Raw genomic sequence first — 27,116 nt, forward strand, 5'->3', positions numbered from 1 at the left:
TCCTTCTTTTTCCTTATGTATGGGCAATCTTTCTTGAGATGCTCCTCACTCCCACACACAAAGCACCTTCTTTTCCTTCCATCATGAGACTTCGATCTTGATCCCTTCTTGTTCTTGTGATCCTTCTCTCTGTTCTATCCCTTGTGTACAATCCTTCAACGTCCTAATAGCCACCTCCCTCTAATTTCTTCTTCAACTTCTTCAAAAACAGGGCAGCCTTCACCTCATCCAATGACAGCGAGTCCCTACCATATATGAGCATGTCTAATAAGCTATCATGCTGACTTGGTAATGATATAAGCAGCAACAACAACACTTGATCCTCATCATCCACCTTGATTTCAATATTCTCCAGATCAAGAATGATCGTATTGAAATCATCCAAGTGATCCTCAAAGGATTTACCCGATGGCATCTTGAACGTGTACAACCTTTGATTCAAGAACGACCTATTGGCCAAAGATTTGGTCATATATAGGCTTTCTAGCTTGAGCTACATCGCCGTAGCAGATTTTTCCTTTGATATTTCCCTTAGAACCTTGTCACCCTAGGAAAGAATCAAAGCACTGTGTGCCTTGTCAAGCAACTCTTTTTTCTCACTCTCCGACAAATGCGCTAGGAGGTTATTCCCATCAAGAGCAGCATCCAACCCTTGATGAACTAGCAACACCCTCATCTTTATCCTCCACAGGCTGAAATCATTCTTATCTATGAACTTCTCGATATCGAACTTCGCAGAACCTATTCTTTGATGTGAAACCTTCGTCAAACAATCAGGAACTTGTTTCAAAGATCAAAGAATGCCTCTAAGGACCAACTCCAACTTGAGCTCTGATACCAATCTGTTACGAAAAATAGAGCCTATGAACACTCGAGATGGACGCAACAAACGAAAGAGAAAATGAGAAAATGAGAGTAAAGAGACAACAAGTAATTCTAAGCAAAAGAGGGACTCATGCATTAATCGATCATGAATGTACAAGAGTTGATAAATACAATGTATTTATACCTACAGACTCTAACAGAAGACGGTTATTTCTGTTATGGAGGTTATCATAGAAATTAACCAACTAACTGAATACAATTTCCCTTGCTTGCCCCGGTCATCCAAACCCTATAGGACGACACCTGCCTAGGTCCTCCAATCCTTGATCATCCAGCCACACACAATAATAGCTATAATTTCTTATCATTGATACATAGCTGAAACAAACAACAATGAGAGACATAAAGAATATGGCATATTGTGTCTACAGTAATTAACCATGTTGTAGAAGCATCTTCCTCCAATGGACCCTCAACAAGGAGCCTTTGCACAGTAGCATTAGCCTAATAAGAATATCAAGGTTAGAGCACTAAATGTACCTTAAAATAATCAGTACAGGAGGAGGAGTTCAAATTGCTTGTTGGTACAACCTCTCAACTTTATGATATGTTTTTCTACTACTTTATTTATTTAGCTTTTAGAGAAATTTCTAGAAAGGCATGTGACAACCTGAAATCATTCAGCATATTCATTCACAACAATCAAATGCAGAGACCTTAAATAAGTTTCATATTCTTCAAATATAACTATTGTTACAAATCAAGCAAAAAAGTAAAGGCATGATCTTGTGTTCAACTGCCTCTCATGCTCAACGGTGCGCTTGTTTAAGGATATATTAAAATTCATAATGAACTTGTGACAAAAGAAGTTTAGGAAGATTGAAACTGCAGTGTAACATGAAATAAGCTAAAATAGATTTTCCACCCACTAAGAGACAATTAGAGATTTCACCCCACCCCATCTCCACTCCTGACCCTACTTTTTACCTTCTCATTTTTTCATCTCAAATAAGCAAACCCTAAGTGTTTACACAGGATACCAACATTCTTAAATCTTTTAGTATTATGGAGATAATGCACAATGATTTACCATCCACATGATACCTATAACTGTTAAATGCACAACATTTACTATCTAGACAAAGACTCCAATGAAGACTAATTTATCAATAAAAGAAACCAATTCAATTGTTTTTAAAAGGAAAATGGACAACACAACAGTACCCCAAGGATTTCACAGAGTCAAATAAGAACTCTGAGAAGATTGATGGAGTCAATCATGTCAAGAACAACCAACACAAATCACAACTATTCTTCGAGTGTAATTCTTAATTTCTTAACCAGATATCCCACAGAATCCTAAGAAGAAGTGATTGTATTGTAAGATTTGTATCCACGTAATTAAAAAAAATGAAACCAAGAAACCGATACCTTTGCCTTAGCTAATGCCATGACCAAATCTTCTGGCTTTTCTCTCCTAATACCTCTCTCATCAATATCTGCAATCTAAATTACAGGCCAAGCCAAGCTCTTTCAAAATTATGGTAACAAAACGAAAGCAATTGCATTATAACACTAACACATACCATTATTGTGAACTCATATCCCATCTCAGCAAGAATCACTCTACAAGCCTTTGAAAAAGAGCCCAAAATTATCTATTGAAAAATAATAAACTTAGAGATTGCATCAATTGCTTTATCTTTTTCAGTTACTTAAAAAAAGACAAGGCAAAACAAAACAAAACAGGGTAGTTGTCGATTACATGGAAGGACATTGCAATGTGAAATTATTATAAGAATGTAATAAAGCATCCATTAAGGAGTTGCAAGATATGAAAACAGAGTTCATACAATTTATTTTGTTATTTATTTATGAATAATAATAACAATTATAAGGTATGGCTTAAGTGAAATAAATTTTGCACCGTTTATGGGTAGGTAGATACATGATTTGAAATGTATTAAACAGAAAATGCCCCAAACCTTGAAGGGTGGATTTTTTTGTAGCCATTTCCATGAAAGCATGATTTTCAAGCTCTTATTAGTTATTTGTATACCTCAAATTACTCATCATACACAATCCACTTCTTGTATATCCATATTCTCAGTTTTCCCTTTCCACATTTGGCCTTCAACTTCAATTTATTGTTCACTGATAAACAAAATAAAGAATTTTTTTATTACCTATACATGCTTCATCAAATTGAACCATACAAGACCCAATGCAATTATTAGCAGCCACAAAAAATCCTTCCCCTCCTTTCAAAGCCTTGTCAAATGCCTCCTTGAATTTATCTAAAGTTCTAGATCTTATATGTCTCAGCACAAATTGGAATGCTGGTTGGACAAGCTAACCAATTGAAAAGGTGTTAAGCACCACTACAAACCTCACAATTCTATAAATGTGGTATTCTATAACTGAGCCACTACAAAGTACAAATATAGATGTCATATAAATTGAACTATACACACTCTGAAAAACAAGTATCAAGGAGTGAACTGAGCTTTTTCCCAAATCCAGGAATAGGGTCAAATTGCACAACCTCTTCCAATTGACACCAATCCTAAGTGGTAATTGGAAGATATACCCACAAAACAAACCAAACACATTAATAATTTAAGGAGACCAAACAAGAATCTAGGAAATAATCAATCTTCACATTCTGTTCACGTTCAAAATACATACCTGAAAGCCAAACATGGCTCTAAGCCAATCAAGCGTGTCTAAATCTCCTATTTTCTGCCTTTGTTGCTCAAATGAATTAGGCCAGTTCAAGCCACGAGTATTCCAAAGTGTAGAAATAGTATCCTTAATCTAATAGCAAAGAAAGCCTTAATCTCGCCTTTGTCATGTCACTAAAATCCTTCATTGTCGGAGACCCTGGCGGCTTCCTCGGCCTTCGAACCACCACCGGCGGAAACTTCCTAGTCGTGGAATTCGACGCCCCGATGGACGTGGAATTCAATGATGTGAACGGAAACCATGCCAGATTGGACCTAAATAGCGTCGTTTTAATGCAAGTTAGTAACTTGGCAGACATCAGAGTGGATCTCAAAAGCGGTGACTCGGTGAACACATGGATCGAGTACGACGGAAACACCAAAGGGTTGCGCATTTGGGTCTCGTACTAGAACATTCAGCCAAAAGATCTAATTTTGAAGGTGGATCTCAATGTGGATATGTACGTTAATGATTTCATGTATGTGGGGTTTCTTGGGTCAACTCAAGGTAGCACCATGGTTCACAGTGTTGATTAGTGCATGGCTAAGGAGGCGGCGAGGTCGACAATGATTACACAATGGTCCTGTGATTCAAGCATGGCTGACGGGAGGGGGAAGCAAGAGAATGTGGTGGTGTCATGGTTAGGATTTGTGAGTGTGTGGGTGTGGGCACATACTGCTGGGTCTCGCGAGAGTGAAAGGGAAAAGTGCTTTAAAGCCCGAAATGACAATCATTCACTTTATAAAACCGTCTTAGAATGTCAATCTTCTAAGACGGTTTTTATAAAACCAAAAACCGTCTTCGTTGAATAATCTTGTATTTACAAAATTGTCACCGCGTGACATTTTAAGAAGATTCTGCATAACTGTTTTAGAATGTGCGTCATAAAAAACATTTTTTTTAGTAGTGATTCAGTTTCAGAGTACATTTGTTGAGATTCATGGCCTCTCTTCCTCCAGAGGAAAAGGTGATTCTTGTTGGTCACAGTCTTGGTAGGCTGGGCTATCAGCATCTATTTCCATGGAAAAGTACCCTGAGAAAATCTATGTTGTTGTTTTCCGCACGACCACTTATGTCTCTCAAAATCTCACTTAGCCAGTTTTTCTTCAAGAGGTACTCTTCCCACTTGTCACATATATTGATTTTTATTTGTAGGATCAAAGATAAATATCACGAAGTTATCACAACTCACGCACTTGTTCAACAAACTGAGTTAGACCCTCTTGATACTAGTCACACATTTACAACCAAATAAGATGAAATGTTAATGTGTAATTAACTTAGTTGATTAATCCATTTTCAGATTGCAGCTTGATTTAATCCATGTACATGTGTAGAAACAGTATTTTCAAGGAGTGTCCCACATTTTGTAAAAATTTGTCTATTTTATTTTTTAATGTAAAAAAGAAATGTAATGGAAAATGACTAATGCTATGTAAAATTAGGACTAAGTGAATGTTTTATAAGATTAGAGGTTAAAATAATTGATCTTAGATATTAAAATGGTTTTCACTATGAAAAAAATTGTAACTTTTATTATGTTTAAGTTATGTATTTGTCCTGAGTATGAATTCACTATGAACAGAACAACATGTAACTTGGAATTCAACTGAACATTCTAAAATGCACAAGTGATAGCTATACTGGCCGAAACCAAAAAGGAGCAAACTAATTTTAACCCTACTTTAAATTGTGCTAGTAAAAATGGCTAATGTGTTTGTAGTTGAAATGACTACCATCTATCATTTTGTTATTTGTCATTTTGTATGCTTCAAATGTCAATAAGATTGATAGCCAGATTATTTGCCATTATTTGTGCAGATTTATTAACCCTTTAAACCAATATACCTTGTATAATTGTATAGTTGTAATTGTGTAATTATACCCTTAATTACTTAGCCTAGCTATAGGTTACCATATATAGTTTTTTAGCAAAATTCAAGGCTAGAAATCAGATTGTATCATATCATTTAAATGAGAATTCTCCAGAGGAGAGCACACAGTTTTCATCCTAATTTTCCCTAAGTTTAACATGGTATCAGTCTAGGTTTCAATCCCAACCTGGTTTTTTTTTCGCAGCGCTACCAGTCTTTGAGTTCCCAGATTACTGTTCATGCATGGTATTGTTCACATGCGTACTCTTCATATGGCACTACTCATGCGGTATTGTTCACGCGGTGCTGTTCTTTATTTCTCAAGTTTCTTGTTTTTTCTCCTCCTGTGATCTTTTTTTCTCAACATCATGTCTACTAAAAAATATGATGTCCTCTTTGTTTGTCTTAATGGAAAAAACTACTCTACTTGGGCATTCCAGTTCCAGATCTTTGTCAAAGGCAGGGAGCTTTGGGGTCATGTTAAAGGAACTGATTCTGCTCTTGACAAAACCATGCACAAGGAGGCACATGCCAAATGGGAGGTCAAAGATGCACAGGTCATGACTTGGATCATAGGCTCTGTTGAGCCTAATATCGTCCTCAATCTCATGCCCTTCAACATTGCAACAAAGATATTGGAATACCTAAAGAAAATTTATAACTAAAACAACACTGCTCACAGGTTTTAGCTTTAACATGAAATTGTCATTTTTCAACAGGATAGTCTCTCAATTTCTGATTTTTATTTTCATTTCATGAATCTTTGGGCTGAATATACTTATATGGTCTATAAAGATTTGTCAACTGAAGGACAATTTGCAGTCCAAAACGTTCATGACACCACAAAACGAGATCAATTTCTTGTGAAATTGAGATTTAATTTTGAGGGCATTCGAACCAACCTAATGAATAGAGCTATTGTCCCTTCCTTGGATGAATGCCTAAATGAACTACTTCATGAAGAACAACGTCTCCTCACTCAGACAAACATGGAACAACATAAATTTGCATCCCTTCCTGTGGCATATGCAGTACAAGGCAAACCTTGAGGATGAGACATGAGTATTGTCCAATGTTTCTACTGCAAAGGCCATAGACATTTTGCTTCCCATTGTCCTAATTTTTTTTTTTGCAATTACTGCAAAAAAGAAGGTCATGTCATAAAAGAATGTCGAATCAGACCACCATGAAGAAATGCAACAGCCTTCGCTGCAACTGATCCCTCTTCTACTACTCCTGTTTATGGGGATCAGAATCTGCCTGCTCCAATGCCAACTTTAACCCCTAAAATGGTTCAACAAATGATCGTTTTAGCATTTTCTGCTTTGGGTCTTTCAAGTAAAGCTTCTTTACCTAGCTCTCCTTGATATTTTGACTCTGGTGCAACCAATCATATGACCAACAATGTTGCTACACTTACCAATGTAACAAATTACTCTGGTAATTTGCAAATACACACTGCAGATGGAAACAATTTACCTATCACAACAATTGGTGATATTTCCTCATCTCTTACCAATGTTTATGTTTCCCCTGATCTCACAAGTAACCTTATTTCAATTGGTTAATTAGTTGATAATGATTGTAAAGTTGACTTCTCAAAATCTGGTTGTCTTGTGCAGGATCAACACTCAGGGAAGATGATCGCGAATGGGCCTAAAGTTAGACGTCTTTTTCCTCTTTATTCATCGTTGTCACCATGTTTTTTTTTCTGCCTTTTATTTCTTGTAATTCTACAACTGATAATTTCCAATTATGGCATAAACTTCCCTGTCACCCAAATTCCAATGTACTTCATGAATTGATGAAATCCAGAGTTATTGGCAATAAAGATTCCCCATCTTTTAGTGTTGTTCAATTTGATTGCAATTCTTGTAAACTTAGTAAAAGTAAAATTCTACCATTTCCAGTTCATCAATCAAAGGTAAATCAGCCTTTTGACATAATTCATAGTGATTTATGGGGAATTGCACCTATAATAACTCATGAACATTATAGATATTTTATCACTTTTATTGATGACTATAGTCGTTTTACATGGGTCTATTTTTTGCGTTCTAAAGCTGAAGCATTCTCTATATTCAAATTCTTTCATGCCTATGTTCAAACTCAATTTTCATCAAAAATTAAAACTATGCATTCTGACAATGGGGCGAAATATACATCTAATTTGTTTCAAGAGTTCTTGCAGGAAAATGGTATATTATCTCAACGTTCTTGTCCTTCCACACCCCAACAAAATGGGGTAGCTGAAAGAAAAAACCGTCATCTTCTTGATGTTGTTCGTACCATAATGTTGAACTCCTTTGTGCCCTCCCATTTTTGGTGTAAAGCTCTTTCAACTGTTGTCCACCTTATTAATCGGTTGCCTTCTCGTCTTAAATCATGACTCCTCTTTCTTAAGGTTATTTGGTAAGCCACCCAATTATTCCACTCTCTGCACCTTTGGTTGTGTCTGTTATGTTTATCTTCAGCCACCAGAATGCACTAAACTCATAGCTCAATATGTTAAATGTGCTTTTCTTGGTTACTCAGCCCATCAAAAAGGTTTCATATGCTATGATCCTCATTTACATAGGATCCGAGTTTCTAGAAATATCATTTTTCAAGAAGATACATATTTTTTTACTACTAACCAAGACACTTACTCTTCTACATCGAAATTTGTTTTGCCATTGTTTCCTAACAATTTTGCAGAAGAACAATCTCATCCTCCTTTCATGGTTTACCATAGATGTCCAATTGTTCCACTAATTCAACCTTCAATCCCTCCAAGGCCCCTTCCCGATCATTCTCTGGCTACTGATTCAACGCTTCAACTAGAACCAGACCCTTTACATCGCAACACTCGTGTTTGTAAACCACCGGAAAAGTATGATTTTTCTGAATCTTTATCTTTGACAACAACTTTAGTGTCTGTATCTATTCCTTCTTCATATAAATAGGCAATGGAGCATAAATGTTGGCAGAATGCTATAGAAACTGAACTTCTTGCACTAGAGGAAAATCAGGCATGGGACATTGTTCCATGTCCTCCATCGATTAAACCTCTTGGCAGTAAATTTGTATTCACTATAAAGTTGCATTCAGATGAATCAATAGATCTATACAAGGCTAGATTGGTTGTTCTTGGAAATAAGCAACAATTTGGCCTAAACTATGAACACACCTTTGCGCCGGTGGCTAAGATTACTACTGTGAGGACTATTATTGCCATTGCTGCATCTGAATCTTGACAAATTCACCAGCTAGATGTCAAAAATGCCTTCCTTCATGGTGACCTTAAGGAAGAAGTTTACATCAAACTTCCTACTGGTATGTCCTTACCATTACCTAATACTATTTCCAAGCTAAAACGTTCTTTGTATGGATTAAAACAAGCACCAAGAGTGTGGTTTGAAAAGTTTAGCATGACACTACTTGGCTTTTCCTTTATCCAAAGTAGCTATGATCATCTCTCTTCCTACAAAGGACCTCGAAAGGATTGTGATCCTCCTTGTTTATGTAGATGAGAATATCGTCACTGGCTCAGATCAAGAGGCTATCACTACAATCAAACAATTGTTGCATACAACTTTTCACATGAAAGATCTTGGACAACTCACTTATTTCTTGGGATTAGAAGTACAATTCCAACAAAAAGGCATCTTTGTCACTCAGCACAAATATACTCAAGATCTAATTTAGCTAGTTGGTCTCACCACTACAACTACAGTTGACACCCTCATGGATGTTAATGTCAAGTTAAAACGAGATGAAGGCAAACTCCTACAAGACCCAACTTTATATAGAAAGTTGGTTGGAAGTCTCATCTACCAAACCATCACAAGACCTAATATCTCTTTTGTTGTCCACATAATCAGCAAATTCATGCAAAATCCTAGACACTTGCATCTTACGGAAATACAATGAATCATTAAATATTTGCTTTCCATCCCTGGTCATGGTCTCTTCTTTCCTGCAGGTGCACTAATACAACTTCAAGCCTACAGTAATGCTGACTGGGTTGGATGTCCCGACACAAAGAAGTCTACTACTGGTTGGTGTATGTTTTTAGGAGATGCCCCTATGATGCAATCCTACCCTCCAAGGGCATTGGATAGAAGACTCCAAGAAGATTGGGTCAGAGATACAAGAGAAGACCCTAGGGTTCTCATGAGCCATAGGGTAGATTTCGGTCTCATGAGCTAAGTATGAGCCCACTTATCTTTGTACATATTAGATTAATGTTTCATTATTTTTGGGCCTTGTATTTAGGGCTCTATAATGTAGGTAGGGTACCCTATAAATATAGGATTTTTCAGCCCTTTGTATTTTAGGGCACCTAGACTAGTTTTTGTATTAGGGGTAGTTTTGTAATTTCATATGCATTAAGTGAATATTTGATGTTTGTGTTGGGAAATAAATTTAATTGAATTGGGAGAAGCCCAATCCAATTAAATTTTAGAGGGGGAGATGAGCATTTGCTTGCTACACCCCATTGCCACATCATATAGTCACACTTTGTGCATGTCCTTCATGCTTTACATGCCTCATGACACCTAAGCACACTTAGTGGAGAATCTTGGACTTGATCTTGGATTAGTGGGCTGTACCATAGCTAAAATTCGCTAATCAAAATTAGTGAAAATTTGTTTCCACAAATTCAATTTCAAATTCAAGTGAAATTTGAATAGAAATTCAAATTTCCCTCCAATTTTGTGTGACACTTAGGCTATAAATGAAGGCCATGTGTGTGTATTTTTTGAACTTTGATCATTTGATAATTATACTTCAAATTTCAGAACTCATTTGAGGCACAAAATTTCGTGCTCTTTCTCTCCCTCTCCCTTCACTCATCTTCTCCTACCTTCAAGCTCTTATCCATGGCTTCTTATGGTGGTGAGCTTCTTCTTGACTCATCTTCTCCTTGAAGTGGCATCTCCAATCATCTTCCTTCCTTCTCCATTTCGCTGCCATTCATCTTTAAGAAGAAAAGGACTCCATTGATGAAGAAGATTCAAGGCCTACAAAGCTCCACATGGAGCTACATCATGTGGTATCAAGAGCATCTTCGTCTAGGTGATGTTCTTTTGCTTCATCTATCTTTTTGTTCAGTCAATTCACTTTAATTCCTTGTTCTTCATCTTATTCTCCATGTATATCCTCCATTGTCTTGTGGTTTGGTGTTTTTTAGAGTAGATTCAAAAAAATAAACCGATTAAATCTTAGATCTACACTTGTTCTTGTATTTCTATGGTTCAAATTTTATAGATCTACTCTTCAATCATGTTTTTGTGTTGATTTTAGGTTCTATCATTTTTTAGTTATAATCTTCTTGTACTAAACCTTTAGATCTAAATTTTCTTCCAAAATATTGATTAGAAAAAAAAAACACAAAAATCTAAGTGTAAATCACTTAATCCATATTGTCTTAGAGTCATGTTTAGTCATAATAATTGTCACATTATGTTCTAAGTTTGTGTTGAATTTTGATTTTGTTGATTGAATTTTAGATACATTTGTTCATGTATTCTTGTCATTCTTAGCCTATCTTTTGAATTTTGAGTCTAATTCATGTATGTTATTTAGTTCATAACATGTTTAAAATCAATTCCTAGAAGTAGTCTTGTTGTTGAACTTTGTTTTGTTTTCTAAGTTTGCTATATGATGCCTAGAAGAAATTGAGTTGTGGTGTTGAGTTGTGGCTGGATTTGTGAATCAAAAGAAGCCTTAAGATTTCTTGAATTGTGTTATTCAAAACATTTGAGCATAAGCAAACACAAATTGTAATTATCCAAGCCTTAAGCAACATAAACACTACTCTTGATTTCTAGGTTGAAATCGCTAGTGTTGGCAGCTTGAACATACAAACTTGTAAAAATTACTGGGAATTGGGCACTATTAATTTTGATCTGAATTTTTTACTAAATTTTCTAAACATCCGGACCAAAATTAGAAGAAAAAAAAAAGAACCAAGTGATTTGGATAAAAGGAAAAAATATGAAATATCACACAAGGTGGCAGGAAAATCAGTGTCCGGAAAAAAAAAGTGAAAGGGAAGTGTGCTTGTTGTTTTGGCTCAAAATTTGTTCTATAATTGGTGCCTATTTTATACCAATCTTATTTATGAAATTTCAATTGAAAATTAGTGTGAAAATAAGTGTCAAAACTAGAGGTTTCTTGAGTCTTTTTTTTTAGTTTTTTTACTTTACTCTAGAGCCATTCTAGGTTTCTCTTTCAGTCCTAGCTTTTTTTTTGTGCTTTTCATTGCTTTAATTGTTGAATAATCTTTGAAAAATTGTCTTATTAAAACTCTATTAGTTTACCTTTCATTTCATTTTTTTAGTCTTTGGTTATTGTTTGTCCCTTTGTTTCCTTGTTTGTGAGTGGCTGTATAGGATATTGGAAATGAGGATGGGTGCCATCCCTTGAAGAATTTGAGTCAAGTAGCAAGGGGCCAACCACCTTAAGAGCTATTGGACTAAGAAGCACTCCAAATTGAGTGAATCACCAAAGAGAGCACAACCACCAAAATTGAGGACCGTTTTGTAGTTTTGTAATTGGCAATTTACTTACCTTCATTGCTTTCAAGTTTTGTAACAAAAAGGCCTTTCACTCTTATCCAAGGAAGAAGCAAGCCCAAGGAATTTCGGGGGCTACACCTTCAAAACCTAAGGAAGATAACGGTAAGACAATAGAGAAATCCACCTCTAAGACTAGCTCCCAAGAAAGGACTAGCAACATTAAATGCTTCAAATGTCTAGGGAGAGGTCACATTGCCTCTCAATGCCCCATAAAGAAAACCATGATTATGAGGGGTCAAGACATTTATAGTAGTCAAGAGGAGACTACTTCTTCCCCTTCCTCTAGTGGAAGTGATGATGAAGTAAGGGGTGAAGAGTTTAGTGAGGAAGTCTACCCCCATCTTGACTTCCTAATGGTTAGAAGGCTCCTTGGAGGTCAATCTTGTGATCTATCTCAATCCCAAAGAGAGAACATCTTTCATACAAGATGAAAAATTTTAGACAAAACTTGTTCTCACATTGTGGATAGTGGATCTTGTTGTAATTTTTGTAGCACAATATTAGTTTCCAAGTTGAACCTCACTATCATTCCCCACCCAAAACCTTATAAACTTCAATGGCTCAATGAGCAAGGGGAAATGATAGTTAACCAACAAGTGAAGGTACCTTTCTCCATTGGGACATATAAGGATGAAGTTAATTGGGATATGGTTCCCATGGAGACAGGGCATATTCTTTTAGGAAGGCCATGACAATTTGATAGGAAGATCATCTACAATGGCCTAACTAATGAGATTACCCTTACCCATCTTGGCACTAAATTTGCGTTGCATCCTCAAACACCTTCACAGGTGGCCAAAGATCAACTAACTATGAAAGATAAGAGGGATGAGGAAGAAAAACTAGAAAAACAAAAGAAAAAGAAGGATAGTAAGGCCTTGTCTTCAAAGGCCAAGGGGAAGGAAAAGGAGGAAAAGGATTCCTCCAAGAACATTGTTAAGAAGGAAAATCATTTTGCAACAAAAAGTGATATCAAAAGAGCACTCCTTCTTAAACAATCTTTCTACCTTCTCCTATCAAGGGAAATATCCCTTAGCATTGTCGTACCTCTTAAGCTTGAGGTTATTCCTCAAGTAAAAGAGTTGTTGGATGAGGGTTTGGTTAGTAAGAGCTTAACTCCTTGTGCTTTGTTGGTGCCCAAAATAGATATTATGAGGCACCAAATCCCTATGATAAGTGGTATGATGAATGTGCTAAGTGGTGCAACCCTCTTTTGTAAAATCACCCATGCATCCAACATCTTTATGATTCACATACATAGGGACTCATTAGGTAGGTTTGTTCTTATTTTTAGTTTCAATACAAACTTAGGTGCTCATATGGAACACCTTAGGTTTGTCATACTTTTTGGTAGGAATAATCAACATGAAAATACAGAAAAAGGTATGCTTTATTGCATTACTTTCCTTAATTTTTTAAATAGTGATCAAAGGGTTCCCACGAACCCTAAGAGAATAAAGGTCATTCCTAAGTGGCTCACTCCACCAAATATAAGGAAAATTTAGGGCTTCCATGACTTAACAAACTTTTACAAAAAGTTTATCCCATATTTTTCTATACTTATAGCACCACTCATTGAGTTGGTGAGGAACCATGTTCCCTCATGGGAAGATGCCCAAGAAATGGATTTTCAGACCTTACCTTACTCCAACATACCAAACACCACTAATATATATGTTTTTATTCTTTTTACAGGTGTTGAGGGAAGAAGCCTAGAGTTTCAAGAACCTCTGGATTTGAGGTCAAATCCTTTTCAAGGGGGGAATGATGCAATCCTACCCTCCAAGGGCATTGGATAGAAGACTCTAAGAAGATTGTGCCAAAAGCAAGAGAAGGCCCTAGGGTTCTCATAAGCCTTAGGGTAGATTTTGGCTCATGGGCTAAGTATGAGCCCACTAATCTTTGTACATATTAGATTAAAGTTTCATTATTTTTGGGCCTTGTATTTAGGGTTCTATAATATAGGTAGGATACCCTAGAAATGTAGGATTTTTCAGCCCTTGTATTTTAGGGCACCTATACTAGTTTTTGTATTAGGGGTAGTTTTGTAATTTCACGTGCATTAAGTGAATATTTGATGTTTGTGTTGGGAAATAAATTTAATTGAATTGGGAGAAGCCCAATCCAATTAAATTTTAGAGGGGGAGGTGAGCATTTGCATGCTACACCCCATTGCCACATCATATAGTCACACTTTGTGCATGTCTTTCATGCTTTACATGCCTCATAACACCTAAGCACACTTAGTGAAGAATCTTGGACTTGATCTTGGATTAGTGGGCTACACCATAGCTAAAATTCGCTAATCATAATTAGTGAAAATTTGGCTCCATAAATTCAAGTGAAATTTGAATAGAAACTCAAATTTCCCTCCAATTTTGTGTGACGCTTAGGCTATAAATAGAGGTCATTTGTGTGCATTTTTTGAACTTTGATCATTTGAGAATTACACTTCAAAGTTCATACCTCATTTGAGGCACAAAATTTTGTGCTCCTTCTCTCCCTCTCCCTCTACTCATCTTCTCCTACCTTCAAGCTCTTATTCATGGCTTCCTATGGTGGTGAGTTTCTTCTTAACCCATCTTCTCCTTGAAGTGGCATCTCCAATCATCTTCCTTCCTTCTCCATTCTGCTGCCATTCATCTTCAAGAAGCAAAGTACTCCATTGATGAAGAAGATCCAAGGCCTACAAGCTTCACATAGAGCTACGTCACCATATCTCCTGGAAATGCAAGAAACAAGAATCGATCTCTAAATCCTCTACTGAAGCAGAATATCAGTCCATGTCTACCGCATGCTCTCATATTATTTGGTTACGGGGCCTTCTTTCAAAACTTGGTTATTCACAAGCAACACCAACTCCATTGTATCTGATAATACAAGTGTCATACAAATTGCAACAAATCCTGTGCACCACGAAAGAACAAAGCACATAGAGGTCGATTGTCATTCAATCAGGGAAGCCTATGATCGTAGAATTATCACTCTGCCTCATGTCTCTACATCTGTTGAACTAGCTGACATCCTCACCAAATATTGATGCTTCTAGAATCACCAACATCAATTTGAGGGGGGTGTTAATAAGATTGATAGCTAGATTATTTGTCATTATTTGTGTAGATTTATCAACCTTTTAAACCAATATATCTTGTATGATTGTATAACTATAATTGTGTAATTATATCCTTAATTACTTGGTCCAGTTGTAGGTTATCATATATAGTTTTTTAGCAAACTTCAAGGCTAGAAATCAGATTGTATCATATTATTTAAATGAGAGCACACAGATTTCATCCTAATTTTCTCTAAGTTTAACATCAAAGCACTATGTTTATGTATTGATATAAATGTGCATTAATACACTTTATTAAATTACTATTGTGAAACTAGACACTTTGAGGAATTTTTATGTTGCCCATTGCAAAGAAGGAGAAGATTAATCTCCCTTAATTTGGACGAATTTTTCATATTGGCTTGGAGTTGAATTATTGGCATCCAGATTTTAGCAACTGTCACCAAATGAGGTAAACATTTTCAAATAAATTTCAATCTATATAGCTTTATTATATATTTTGATTTTAACTAATTAAGATGGTATAATCATACAAGAAGGTACTTATATATTATGAGTTTAATATCTATCTATTGATCATTGATTATCGTTTGAATAACTTTAAATAATTATTTTAAAAGTCAACAAACTTACCATACATTATAGATTGTGATTGAATTATTATATAAAAAAAATTATACTTTTGAGTGCATAAATCTTTTTCTCTTTATTTCTTAGAGAAAAAATAACTTAAAACTTTTAATTTTTAGGTAACAACTTTAGGAAGAGTTCTACTATCCACTATCTTTGATCTATAAATCATATATAAACAGTTGATTAATTATTTTTTAGTTTATTGACATGGACTTGATTTATTTTTGATAAACTTTTTATCTTTTGTATGTACTATGTAATGTTCCCCATGATAAAAAAAATGTAATTTCCTCATTAATGAAGTCAAGTTCAATTACGTACTGTGAAGGAATTGACACTTGCTTTCTCTCTGGTGAGACCTTTACCTCCCATCATCAGTGAAAAAGATAATTTGCACACAGAGGACTTTCAAAGGTGGGTAGTTGAAAGCACTGGTCCATATGCTGAGGTGAAAGTGATAAAGGATTCAGATCATATGGTCATGTTTTCCAGACCAAAAAAAGCTTAGCTTCGAACTATAGAGATTGCTTACAAATATTGATCTTTAAATGTCAATGTGTGGCGCATTATCATAAACAGAAAAGGAAAAAAAACATGTTTATGTACCATGTATCATAAAAAATAGTAACCAATAATCTTTAATCATTATTATAATTACTGTCATTTCATGTTTGATTTTGGTTTGTGGCTGATGTAAAAAAATTTGACATAGTTATTTAATGATTTGTTGCTGCATTAATTAACTAGTTTTGACAATACTGGAATTTCAAATTCATTAGTTTTACCCAAGGGTTTAACTTGGTAGATTAAGGAAGAGAGTGTGAGTTGTTGTAAACCCTTTATGCATGTTTTCAGTTTCTACGGATCAGAAAAACAATTCATTAGTTTTGACAGAGAAAAAATTATTTGCCTTGTGATTATTTCTAACAACCCATGTCCTAAGCACAAAGCAGGATAGGACCTCAAAGAACAAGGTGGAAAAGTTACATTGTTGCTTATATTCTTGTCATCTTAAGAACAACTCCATGGCCAGGTTCTATAATCAAATGGAAGGAAGATGAATGGCAGTAACTTGATGATAGAGAGAAGTGAAACTTCAACAGAATGAGAGAAAAAATCACCTTCAGTTCTGTCATGGCCAACTGTTGTCCAACACACACACGAGGCCCTATTCCAAATGGATTATAGGCTTGTGGAACTTGTGAGGATTAGGGCCCCAGAGTTTAGGGTCTTGATTCAGAAGAGGGACTGGAATCTAAATATTCATACCTTTTGGAATTAGTATGCCTTTTAAAATAATGTCTTGGAAAGTTGTTCTAACAACATTTGCTTGTGGTGAATAAAGCCTCAGAGTCTCTTGAATCACCATGGTTAACTGCATGTGTAACATTTTTGTAGGTCAACTTTGAAATGATTTACAGCATCTACATAAAACAATTGAGACACAAATAAATGTTAAATTAAAAAAAAAAAGCCACTTATAGAAGAATTGCTAAATAGCATGATTAATTTCTGTCTGTTCCATCCTATTCTCAACACTCATTTGTTACCCATTTTATCCCAACCAAATCTTGAGCAAGAATGTTTTACATAAAATCCTTCGAACAACACAAATAGGTCTACTATTTCTTAATGATCACTCAATTTGTTTTCCTCCTTTTGTGTATATCAAGATGCCGTGTGATTCATGTAACTGACCTCACTTAGTAAGATAAGGCTTTTGTTGTTGTATACACTAGGATGCAATTGAAATGGGAAAATTTATAATGAAATTTCTCCAACTACAAATTCATTATATGTTATTAATGCATTGTTTTTGTTCAATTCAAATGTCTGGAAACATATCCTAGCCATGTTGCATATGTCCAAGATAAAGATATCTCTAATTCAAGGGCTAATGATTCTAATGCATTTCATGGAAACATTGAGCTTTAGCACATACAGTGTATAAAATACCGTTTTCAAGCTTCTACGCATACTTGCATCTAGAGCACCTCTTCCACAAACTTCAAGCACCACAGCACGGGCGCAATCTTGCCAATCTTGGTGTGCAGCTAACAGCATTAAGCACCATGATGCTGTGATTGCAATGGTCTCATGTCCAGCAAATAATATATTTTTGCAGTTATCTATCACAAACCTGTCATGTGACATGGAATTTGATAAGAGGCCATCACTACTACCCGTGCAATTCTTTGCTCCCTCAAGTATCATTTGCAAGAGATCATGCTCATGAGTTTCCTTCTGGTGATGTTTTATGAGCTTTGATATCTTTGAGTTTAACTCTTTCTCCAATCTCCACATCTGTCTGTTGCTTTTGTTTTGCATGTATGTAAACAGATTATGATACCATTTGTCACATTAGTAGCATCACTAAAAAGAACAAGAACATAATATGCAGATATATGGTAAAAGATGCATACCGAAATCCAGGAATTCCAGCATGTATCTTGGACAATAGTTTTTGAAGATCTCTAAGCTTTGAGAATATTTCTTTTCCTTCAATATAGTTGCTACCAAAACAAGTTCTTGAAATTATTTCAGCAGACAAACTTCGCAGATCTTTTGTCCATTTTAATCTCTGATACTGCTCCCTCACTTTCAGGTCTAGCCTCCCAAGACCTTTGTGTTATATTTGTTGCGTCCACTATCAGATTAACCATTTCCTTCAACATGATTTACAGCAAAAGCAAATTATGAGATTGCAATTCTAATGTAGTACAACTGAAATTATTTAGCTCTCTTGAAGATTAGTTTTCAAGGTAAAAATACTTCAAAATACTTTATTTAGTTAAGGGTCATGCTAGCAGACACTGATTAAGGGATTAAAAAACGAAAAGCTTTTATTGAAATAATCTAGTAGCGCTTTTAAAAATCATACGGGATGCATTTTTACACATCTCACTAAAAAAAAATCTCTTTTTACTTCCTTAACCAATGCCCTTAAGACACTAGTTAGCATTGCCTTAACTTAATATACAACTTGGTTCATAAATTGATCATTTGTGTTGCTTGGGTCCATGCATGAAGAGGATAAACTTGATAGCAAGTTGACACTTTCAAGGATCAATTTGTATGGACAAGCCAACTTCAAGGACCAAAGCAACATAAGTTGTCAAGGACAAATATTATATTTTTTGGTTCTGAATCAGAGATCACGGGTGTCCCTCAACCCACTGAGTTAGAAACTAATCCCGCTCAAGTGTGTGGCTACCACGGACTCTGGAATTTTGCACACAATAGAAATCGAACACAGGTTCTCCCACTAAATAGAACACAGTGAGACCTGGGACATTACACCACTGTGTCAACCCTTTGGGTTGGATAAATTTTATATTAACTCCACATCTAATTCTTCTCTAAGGTCAATGTAGCATTCCATTTCTCTTGAGCAGTGTAGGGTGGGGTACAATAATACACTCACCTTCACCTTATCAAGGTATAGTTCAGGGGCAATTATCTTCCTCTGATGAGCCAAATTTGCCCACTTGCTGACAATATGCCTTGGCCCAAGAGTGGTCCCAGATCTTTGGACAAATAAGTAGGCTTCCCTAAATCCAAAGAGGTATACATGATGATTTCCTTCACCATTTTTATATCTGTCACCATTAGCCACTGTATAGTCCCAGTAGAAAACAAGTATAAGGGACCTGCATAAATCAAATTGAAATCAAAATTTGGACTTAAAATGGACGGCAATGAAGTCATGTCAACCTACTTGAATTTTATGATTATTATTTTCATATCAGCACTTCTTGCAAAGTATCATTCTACTCATTATTATAAACAAAATTACAACTAGGGAAAACATATTCACTTTTTTATATTATAATTGAGAACTTAATTCTTTGAGCATGAAATTAAGAATGCAATAAGTGAATAGACCAAATCAAAGCCATGTGGCAGACACAGGCCTTTGGAACAAGTGAAACTATTCCGGACTTTGGCATCTGGGAAGTAAAATACATTATTATGGAATTAGAAAATGGTTTCTATCAACTTTATCAGATCAAGAACAGAAATGAGTTCATGATACATCACCAATCAGAAACTCAACTCATTCTTTCTGCTTTCAACATCCTCGACCATAGATTAACCAATAAACTCAGAAAATATGAAAGAGCTCTAAAAGTGAAATGAAAACACCAAGTATATGCTTATATTTTGAATGTTTTAATTTTTATAACCAAAATTCTTGCTGGAAAACTCATCAACTGCAAGATAAAGACTATCCTGGTTTCAAAGAAAGACTATACTTTGATTCAGCTCTATATGCTTTTGTTACTTCTCTTTTATCAGAATAGGAGTTTCACTTGATAATCCACACAACAAAGGTTTCCATTAAAAGTCAAAGTAGATTACCAAAGTGAAACTCCAATTCTAATTAGAGAACAGTAACAAAAGTACCTATAGAATTATTTATGTTATGTCCTTCGAAAAATTCTGCCACAATTGCAGCAGCAAGATAAAAGTTTTTTGACTAAGCGCGACTGTAATTTGTGGTGCATCATCTGCATTCTACCACACTTTCCCACATTGTCAAAGATCAACAGCAACTGCGACCACAATATAAAACCATGGTGAGTATTGATTCGTTTTTCTAAAAAACAATGAAGAAAGGAAACATCATGTTTATAAGACAAGACAAGAAAAGTAACTGACCATATTGGTTTATCCACTTTTGAATGTGAGGAAAGAGAGTAAAAGGCCATTTGTGAGAAAGAGAAACATGTTGATCTTTATCTTTAACTTGAGTGGTTGGAGCTGACTGAACTTGAAGCAAAAGGGTCTTCATTTCTGGAATGTTGCCGAAGTAGAAGTGAGGTGAAGGACCATGAATCCCTTGCCTATGAAGCTTTCCTCTCGGTGATCTTGACCTTAACGCCAAAACATTGAAGACATGCATTAACAACACCAAAACCATTCCCAGCACAACTTGTATGGTGCTCATCTCTATCATCACTACCCTCTTCTCTCCCTGCAACTTTATTTTCCACAACAAAATCTGTGTGTTTCAATTGTATGTTTACTATAGTTTATTCCCACCGTGCTATGCACATACGATATTCATTTTATTTTCAATTATAATCATACATAGGAAATACTAAAAGGATTAATATGAAAGAGCGAAAAGACTTTTGTATAAGATAAAAAAAATACAATAAATATTATATTTAAGATTAAATAAAAAGGACATGAAAAAATATTAACATAAAACAAATCATTATTAAAAAAATTAAACTTCACATTTTTCTATTGAAGGCATTTTATTATACATATTAGAGAAAAGTTTAATACTTGAACTAAATAAAAGAATGGCATCTACATTCACAACCTAAGTAACACATAAAGAGGTAAAAATTATGAGAGAGAAAGGTAGAGAGAGAAACAGTGAGCGGGGGAGAGTAATAGAGAGTCGGTGAGAGTGAGATCCTGACGTCAAAATGTCGGCATCGGGTATTACCAACAAGCTGAGAAGAGACGAACAAACTAGAGGGACGCATCCGATGTCTAATCTTTCTACTTCACAAGATTTCCAGGAGAGATGAGTGAAAATGAGTTATGGTATGAGTTTAAGAAATGAGGGGATGTGCGTGAGGAGTTCATTGCAAGAACTAGGAACAGAAATGGCAGGAAGTATGGCTTTGTAAGATTCAAAAGGGTGGGCAACGTGAAGAGACTTGAAAGACAAGTACACATTAACATACCAAGGCACGTTAACATACCAAAGCACAAAAGGGTGAGGATGTTAAGGGGAGAATCAAACGCAAATGTCAAGTACAGGTCTGGGGTAACCTTAGATAAACCATGCAATGGGGGAAAACATCAAGGTAACCTGAGGTGTAATGGAACAACCCCAACGAAGGCAAATGACAACCTCGTATGCGAGAGCGATGGTGTCAGGCAATAGAATCATGGGGTGAAGATCGAACCTAATGCGTGTGAGCCCAACAGGAACAAGCTCTTACTCGTTAGTGCATCTGAACATACCTACAGAGAAATGGACATGGCTTAGTAACTCCAGGGTTGGAAGACTGAAAAACTTGGCGATATTCAATGAGTGGGAGACAAACTCTTGTGGAATGGGGGAGAAGATATCAAGCAAAAATACTTAGGAGATGACATGTTACTGTTAGTGGGACTCGTGGATGATAGAGCTATACAATTGGTAAAGGAAGAAACAGACAAGGGATCATCCCTGTTCCATTCACTAGAAAAGTGGAACCCACAAATGCAAATCGGGAATAGACTAGTTTGGGCGTTGTGCTAGGGAATCACTCCACCAGCATGGGATGTAGAATATATTAAGCAAATCATGTCGACAGCAAGAGAAGTGGTGACCGTAGATGATGATGTCGACGAATTTTAGAGAATGGATAGGGTGCGGGTGCTAATTAAGGCATCATGGCAACCCTTAATCCAACACGCTATCTCAGCATCGATCAATGAGGAGGAACACTGATAACGACGTCAAATCACTCCAAAAACAAATATAACTCAGAAATTCTACAACATAGGATTAACCAAGGTCAACTTAGAGATATGATTCAATTTATTCCTACATTCATTCACTTATAAACAACAAGGGGGGATTTCATCAAACAGTTTATAAGTAAGTATAAAGGAATGTGAAAATATAAAAACAGAGATGAAAAATAGAGCATAACAAAAACATAATAGAATTCAAGTTTAATAGCATCAATCCAATTCACCAAACCAATCCAAACCGAATTATCACAGTTACTACGAATGATATTCAATATGAAAATTCAATCGAGGCAATCCCTAAATTGTTTGAGATCGCAAATTAGGTTGGAAAATCATCCACACAATTTGTGATTAAATTTTGAAATTAGGAAATGAATCCATAACCCAATCCATTTTCAATCCTAAGCATAATCATAATCATGAAAATTGAAAATAGGATTGGAGATAAAGATGAAAATTCACAAAGATTAGAAATACTAAACCAGAACTCAAATTCAGCCTTGCTTGAAGTGGATCCTTGGATTGATGAAGTTTTTAGCCTTCCATGATCATCACCAATGGAAAAGCCACGAAATTGTGTGCAAGAAATGGAAGACAGAAGTGAAAAGAGGAAGAAGAATGAAGAATAGTTGAGAGAAAAAGAAAGAGAAGAGTTTGATCCTAAAACTTGCACAACAAGTAACTAATTATGTTTTTACAAAATGAAGTAACTAACTAGCTAACTTCCACTAATATATAGAGTGATTACTCATAAGGAAGTGATGGGCCTTGATTAGGCCTATCTAATCTACCTAATTAAACTAATTACACAAAATAAAGCCCAACAAGCAGCCCAATTATTCAAGTGCAGAGGTTCTAACTTCCAAGCTTAATTTGACCCTCGAAATGGCAGAATTGGCCAAAGCATTTTTTTGACAAAGTTGAAAATCTTTTTCTCAACTTTCCAGAGACTACTCACACATTTCATTGGAATTTTTTTGGTGTTCTCTAGGCTCTGCACAAGGCAAATAGATCAGGTAAGCACATAATCTGAAAATTAGCTACAATTCTCAATTAAGCTCAATCATTTTCCTAGGACCAAAACTGAGTTAAGGTGAGAAGATAAGGGTCAAAGAGATTTCAATTGAGCTAAGAAGAATAGAAAAATATTAAACTACGCATGCTCAATCAAACACATAGTGTACATGGTCGAAGAAATTTGCTATAACCATGGCAGATACAAATGGTGGACAGGAAGCTCGATAAGAGTGTCAGTTGAACTAAGCTTCAACGAGAGTAAAGTCAAGATCTAATGGTCGGACGACAAAGTCATATCGGGAAGTGAACTAGTGCCAACGCTTAGAGTATTGTTGGCTAATGGCAATAAGCAGGTGATGGGTGAGGACACAAGACAACAGATTGGCAGACAAAACTCTCGGCATGGACCATTGGGTAATGACCTTCGGTTACTGACGAGAAGTCAGAGCCAAGTCGCATCGGAAGTTAGAAGCAGACCCACTATAACAGATAAAAGCAAAATTGAAGAGGTCACAAAGGGACAAAGAGAGGCTGATGGAGCGGAAGTGGGAGTCAATCGAAGCTTCACCCAACAAAGAAGGTTTGGGGAAAAGAACATGAAACGGGTGACAATGACTAGTATATCGAACGAGAAATAAAACATAAATTGAGAAAATCGGAAGCAAGCAGATGCAGTGGATGGGGTTCAGAACAACAACGAAAGTGGAAAAGAAATGGACCTACTGATGTCACAATTTTGAAATAATGTGAATGTCGACATGATAAAGAGGGGGACAAGCCCTTAATGGGCCTTACTAAAAACACCAACACTGGAATAAAACAAGAGGCTGATGGCAATATGGCAGGAAAAGCAAATGGGCCAGCAAGCACGATGAAAGCTTATTCCAAAGTTCATTCCAGAACTAGAGGGTGCGGAAAGCAAATAGGTCACATCAAAGTAGATGGGCCAATTGATGAGATATCAACAAAATCAAATAGAAATGACCAAAAGGTGGTCATAAGCACATCAAATACTTGTGATAAATACTCACCAGTAACAAGAGGCAATGGTCTAAAGGAAGTGGCAGAATGGGAAGAACAGGATAAGCGACAGTATGCACCATGTGCTCTACCAGATATCAAACGTAATGAAACATGTAATCAAAGAAAAAGTAACATCATATTAGGCCATGGCTCAAGATCTGGGAGTAACATGCGGGAAAGAGGAGGAATCATTGATTATTATGATTCTTAATCTAGAGAAAAGGGAAAAGATCGAGGCTGATAGGCTGGGAAATAGGATAGATTTTTAGTTATAATATAGCAAGGCTGGGGAGGGGGGTAAAGTGGGTTGCAATTAGAAAAATGGTAAAGAAGGATAGAATTGATATGTTGCGCCTACAGGAGACCAAGGTGGAGAAAATGGAAAAATTTGTCTATCAGGCACTGTAGGGTGATTTGGAGGTATGTTGGGAGTTGCATCCAGCATGTAATAGGGTAGGGGGGCTACTTTGCTTATGGAGTGAACAATCCTTTAGAATGGAAAGGAGGATAAGTGATCATGGCTTTATTTACTTAGAAGGCATGTGGGTTCCTGATGGGCAAAAGATGTCCATAGTCAGCATATATTCACTATGCAATATGGCTTAGAAGAGGAATTTGTTGGAGCAAATCAGGCAGTTGAGAAATTCAAGTTTAAGAGGGTTATGGTGTATACTTGGTGATTTTAATAGTGTAAAAATCCCAGTCGAAAGAGTAAGGATTTGTCAAAGGGGGTGAATGACAGTAATGTGGTGGAATTCAGTGAATGGATTGTTGATCTTGATGTTGATGATGCGCCTTGTGTGGGCAGAAAATTCACGTGGTACAAGCCAAATGGGACAACAAAAAGTAGGTTGGATAGGGTCCTTGTTTCTGCGGAATGGTTTGAAAATTGGAAAGGCTATACCTAGTTTATACTGGAGAGGAATTTTTCAAACCATTGTCCAATTTTGCTAAAATCTAAAAACATTGATTGGGGATCACAACCCTTCAGGTTCTGAATTGTTGGTTCATAGATAAATCATTCAAAAAGGTTGTCCAAGAATGTTGGGCATCAAATCACATAAGGGGTTGGGGTGGATTTGTGCTTAAAGAAAAACTAAAGGCAGTCAAGGCAAGGTTGAAAGTTTGGAATAAGGAACAATTTGGCGATACACAGAAGAAGATACAATGTATTGAGAGAGAGCAAAAAAAGCTACAAACTGAAGGTGATGAAAGAAAACTATCAAATGATGAGTTGCTGACTTGGAAAAAATTGCAGGAGGAGCTATGGATAGCTGCTCAATCACATGAATCATTACTAAGGCAAAAGGCTAGGTCAAGGTGGATCAAAGAGAGGAATTGCAGCTCTAGTTTATTCAATAGGGTTGTAAATGAAAACCGCAATTTCAATACCTTGAGAGACATGCTTGTTGATAGTTCTTGGATTGACGAAATTGGAAGGGTGAAAGAAGAGATATGTTCGATCTTCAAAAACATATTTGAGGAGGTAGATTGGGTGAGGCCCAAACTTGATGAGGTTAGATTTCGGGCCATTGGTCATCACAACAATGTTAGATTGACGGAGCGTATCAGTGAAAAGGAAGTAAAGGAAGTTGATGCAATCCTACCCCCCAAGGGTATTGGATAGAAGACTCTAAGAGGATTAGGCTAGAGCTGCTAAAGAAGGCCCTGAGGTTCTCATGAACCTCAGGGTAGATTTCTAAGCCCATGGGCCAAGGTTGGGTCCACTCTTCTTTGTAAATATTAGAATAGGTTTTTCCTTCTTTTGGACCTTGTATTTTGACCACTCTAGTAGTATAGGGTTTTAGCCTTGTATTTCAAGGCATTCTGAGTAGTCTTTGTAGTAGGGACCTTTTTTTTATATTTTCATGTATTTTGGCATGGGGGTGAACTTAGCTATTATAAGGGGTGTGTAGCTAAGCTCTAGTTTCTCATCTCAAGGAGGTGAGCTTAGCTATTAGAGAGGTGTGTGTAGCTAAGCTCTAGCTTCTCTAGGAATCTTCTCAAGGAAGTTTCTCAAGGAAGTTTCTCAAGGAAGCTTCTCAAGGAGGTGAGCTTAGTTATTAGAGGAGTGTGTGTAGTTAAACTCTAGCTTCTCAAGGAAGCTTCTCAAAGAATCTTTTCAAGGAAGTTTCCCAAGAAAGCTTCTCAAGGAAGCTCTCAAGGAAGTTTCTCAAGGAAGCTACCTTGGCTATAAATAGAAGTATGTGTAACACTTGTGGTAACTTTGATGAATGAGAGTCTTGTGAGACAAACTTCAAAGTTCAACTTCTCTCCCTCTTTTCTTCCTTCAATTTCGTGCTCCCCCCTCTCTCTTTCTCTCTCTCTTTCTTTTCCTCCATTGAAGCATCATCTCCAAGCTTTTTATCCAAGGCACTCTCTTGGTGGCGAAGCTCCTTCTTCCATGGCTTATTCCCTAGTGGATGATGTCTCCTCTCTTCTCTTCTCCTTTGTCTTTCGCTGCATCTCGATGGTAGAAAATCACCATTGAAGGACCTCATTGAAGCTCAAAGATCCAGCCTACATAGAAGCCCCACAAGTAAGCTTCCATCAGAAGTTGTGTGGGAATATGGAAGTGACAAGACTCCTAGGCCAGATGGCATTAATTTCAAATTTATTAAAGAATTTTGGGAGGTGATCAAAGCCGATGTGCTTCAATTTATGGAGGAAAGGGACCAATGCTTCATTTCTAGCACTCATTCCTAAGGCGCATGATCCACAAAACCTTAATGATTTTAGGCCTATCTCCTTAATAAGATGCATATACAAAATTGTGGCTAAGGTACTAGCAAGGAGGATGAAGGAGGTGATGCCATTAATTATAGATGAAAGACAAACTGCATTCATAGAGGGTAGACATTTGTTGCACAACACCCTGATTGCCAATGAAGT

The 27,116-nt window shown here is 36.3% G+C and overlaps 2 protein-coding genes across 2 annotated transcripts; both read right to left on the bottom strand.

Moving 5' to 3' along the window:
* Positions 1–547: 547 nt before the first annotated feature.
* LOC114405152 lies at positions 548–3,528 on the bottom strand. Its single transcript, XM_028367796.1, has 5 exons — positions 3,514–3,528; positions 2,412–2,483; positions 2,257–2,331; positions 1,255–1,329; positions 548–760 (listed from the first exon to the last, which is right to left on the bottom strand). Exons 1-5 carry the CDS (start codon positions 3,526–3,528, stop codon positions 548–550), a joined length of 450 nt encoding a protein of 149 aa, XP_028223597.1.
* Positions 3,529–18,235: 14,707 nt separating this feature from the next.
* Positions 18,236–20,646, bottom strand: LOC114405153 (cytochrome P450 714C2-like). Its single transcript, XM_028367797.1, has 4 exons — positions 20,425–20,646; positions 19,581–19,645; positions 19,120–19,345; positions 18,236–18,361 (listed from the first exon to the last, which is right to left on the bottom strand). The coding sequence occupies exons 1-4, from the start codon at positions 20,644–20,646 to the stop codon at positions 18,236–18,238; spliced, it is 639 nt and encodes a 212-aa protein (XP_028223598.1).
* Positions 20,647–27,116: the final 6,470 nt, after the last annotated feature.

This window comes from Glycine soja, chromosome 3, assembly GCF_004193775.1.
Source record: "Glycine soja cultivar W05 chromosome 3, ASM419377v2, whole genome shotgun sequence".
NCBI classification, from domain to species: domain Eukaryota; kingdom Viridiplantae; phylum Streptophyta; class Magnoliopsida; order Fabales; family Fabaceae; genus Glycine; species Glycine soja.

Bases quoted from the DNA above. Each gene is read 5' to 3' on its own strand.
- LOC114405152 (XM_028367796.1), bottom strand. The intron at 2,332-2,411 runs GTATGTGTTAGT...CCTGTAATTTAG, and splicing joins GATATGAGTTCACAATAATG to ATTGCAGATATTGATGAGAG. The intron at 761-1,254 runs GTAGACACAATA...TGTTTGACGAAG, and splicing joins CTACAACATGGTTAATTACT to GTTTCACATCAAAGAATAGG.
- LOC114405153 (XM_028367797.1), bottom strand. From the start codon at position 20,646: ATGAGCACCATACAAGTTGTGCTGGGAATGGTTTTGGTGTTGTTAATG. The intron at 19,646-20,424 runs GTTTCTCTTTCT...TTTACTTCCCAG, and splicing joins TTAAAGATAAAGATCAACAT to ATGCCAAAGTCCGGAATAGT. The intron at 19,346-19,580 runs GTCTATTCACTT...TGATTTATGCAG, and splicing joins TGCCACATGGCTTTGATTTG to GTCCCTTATACTTGTTTTCT.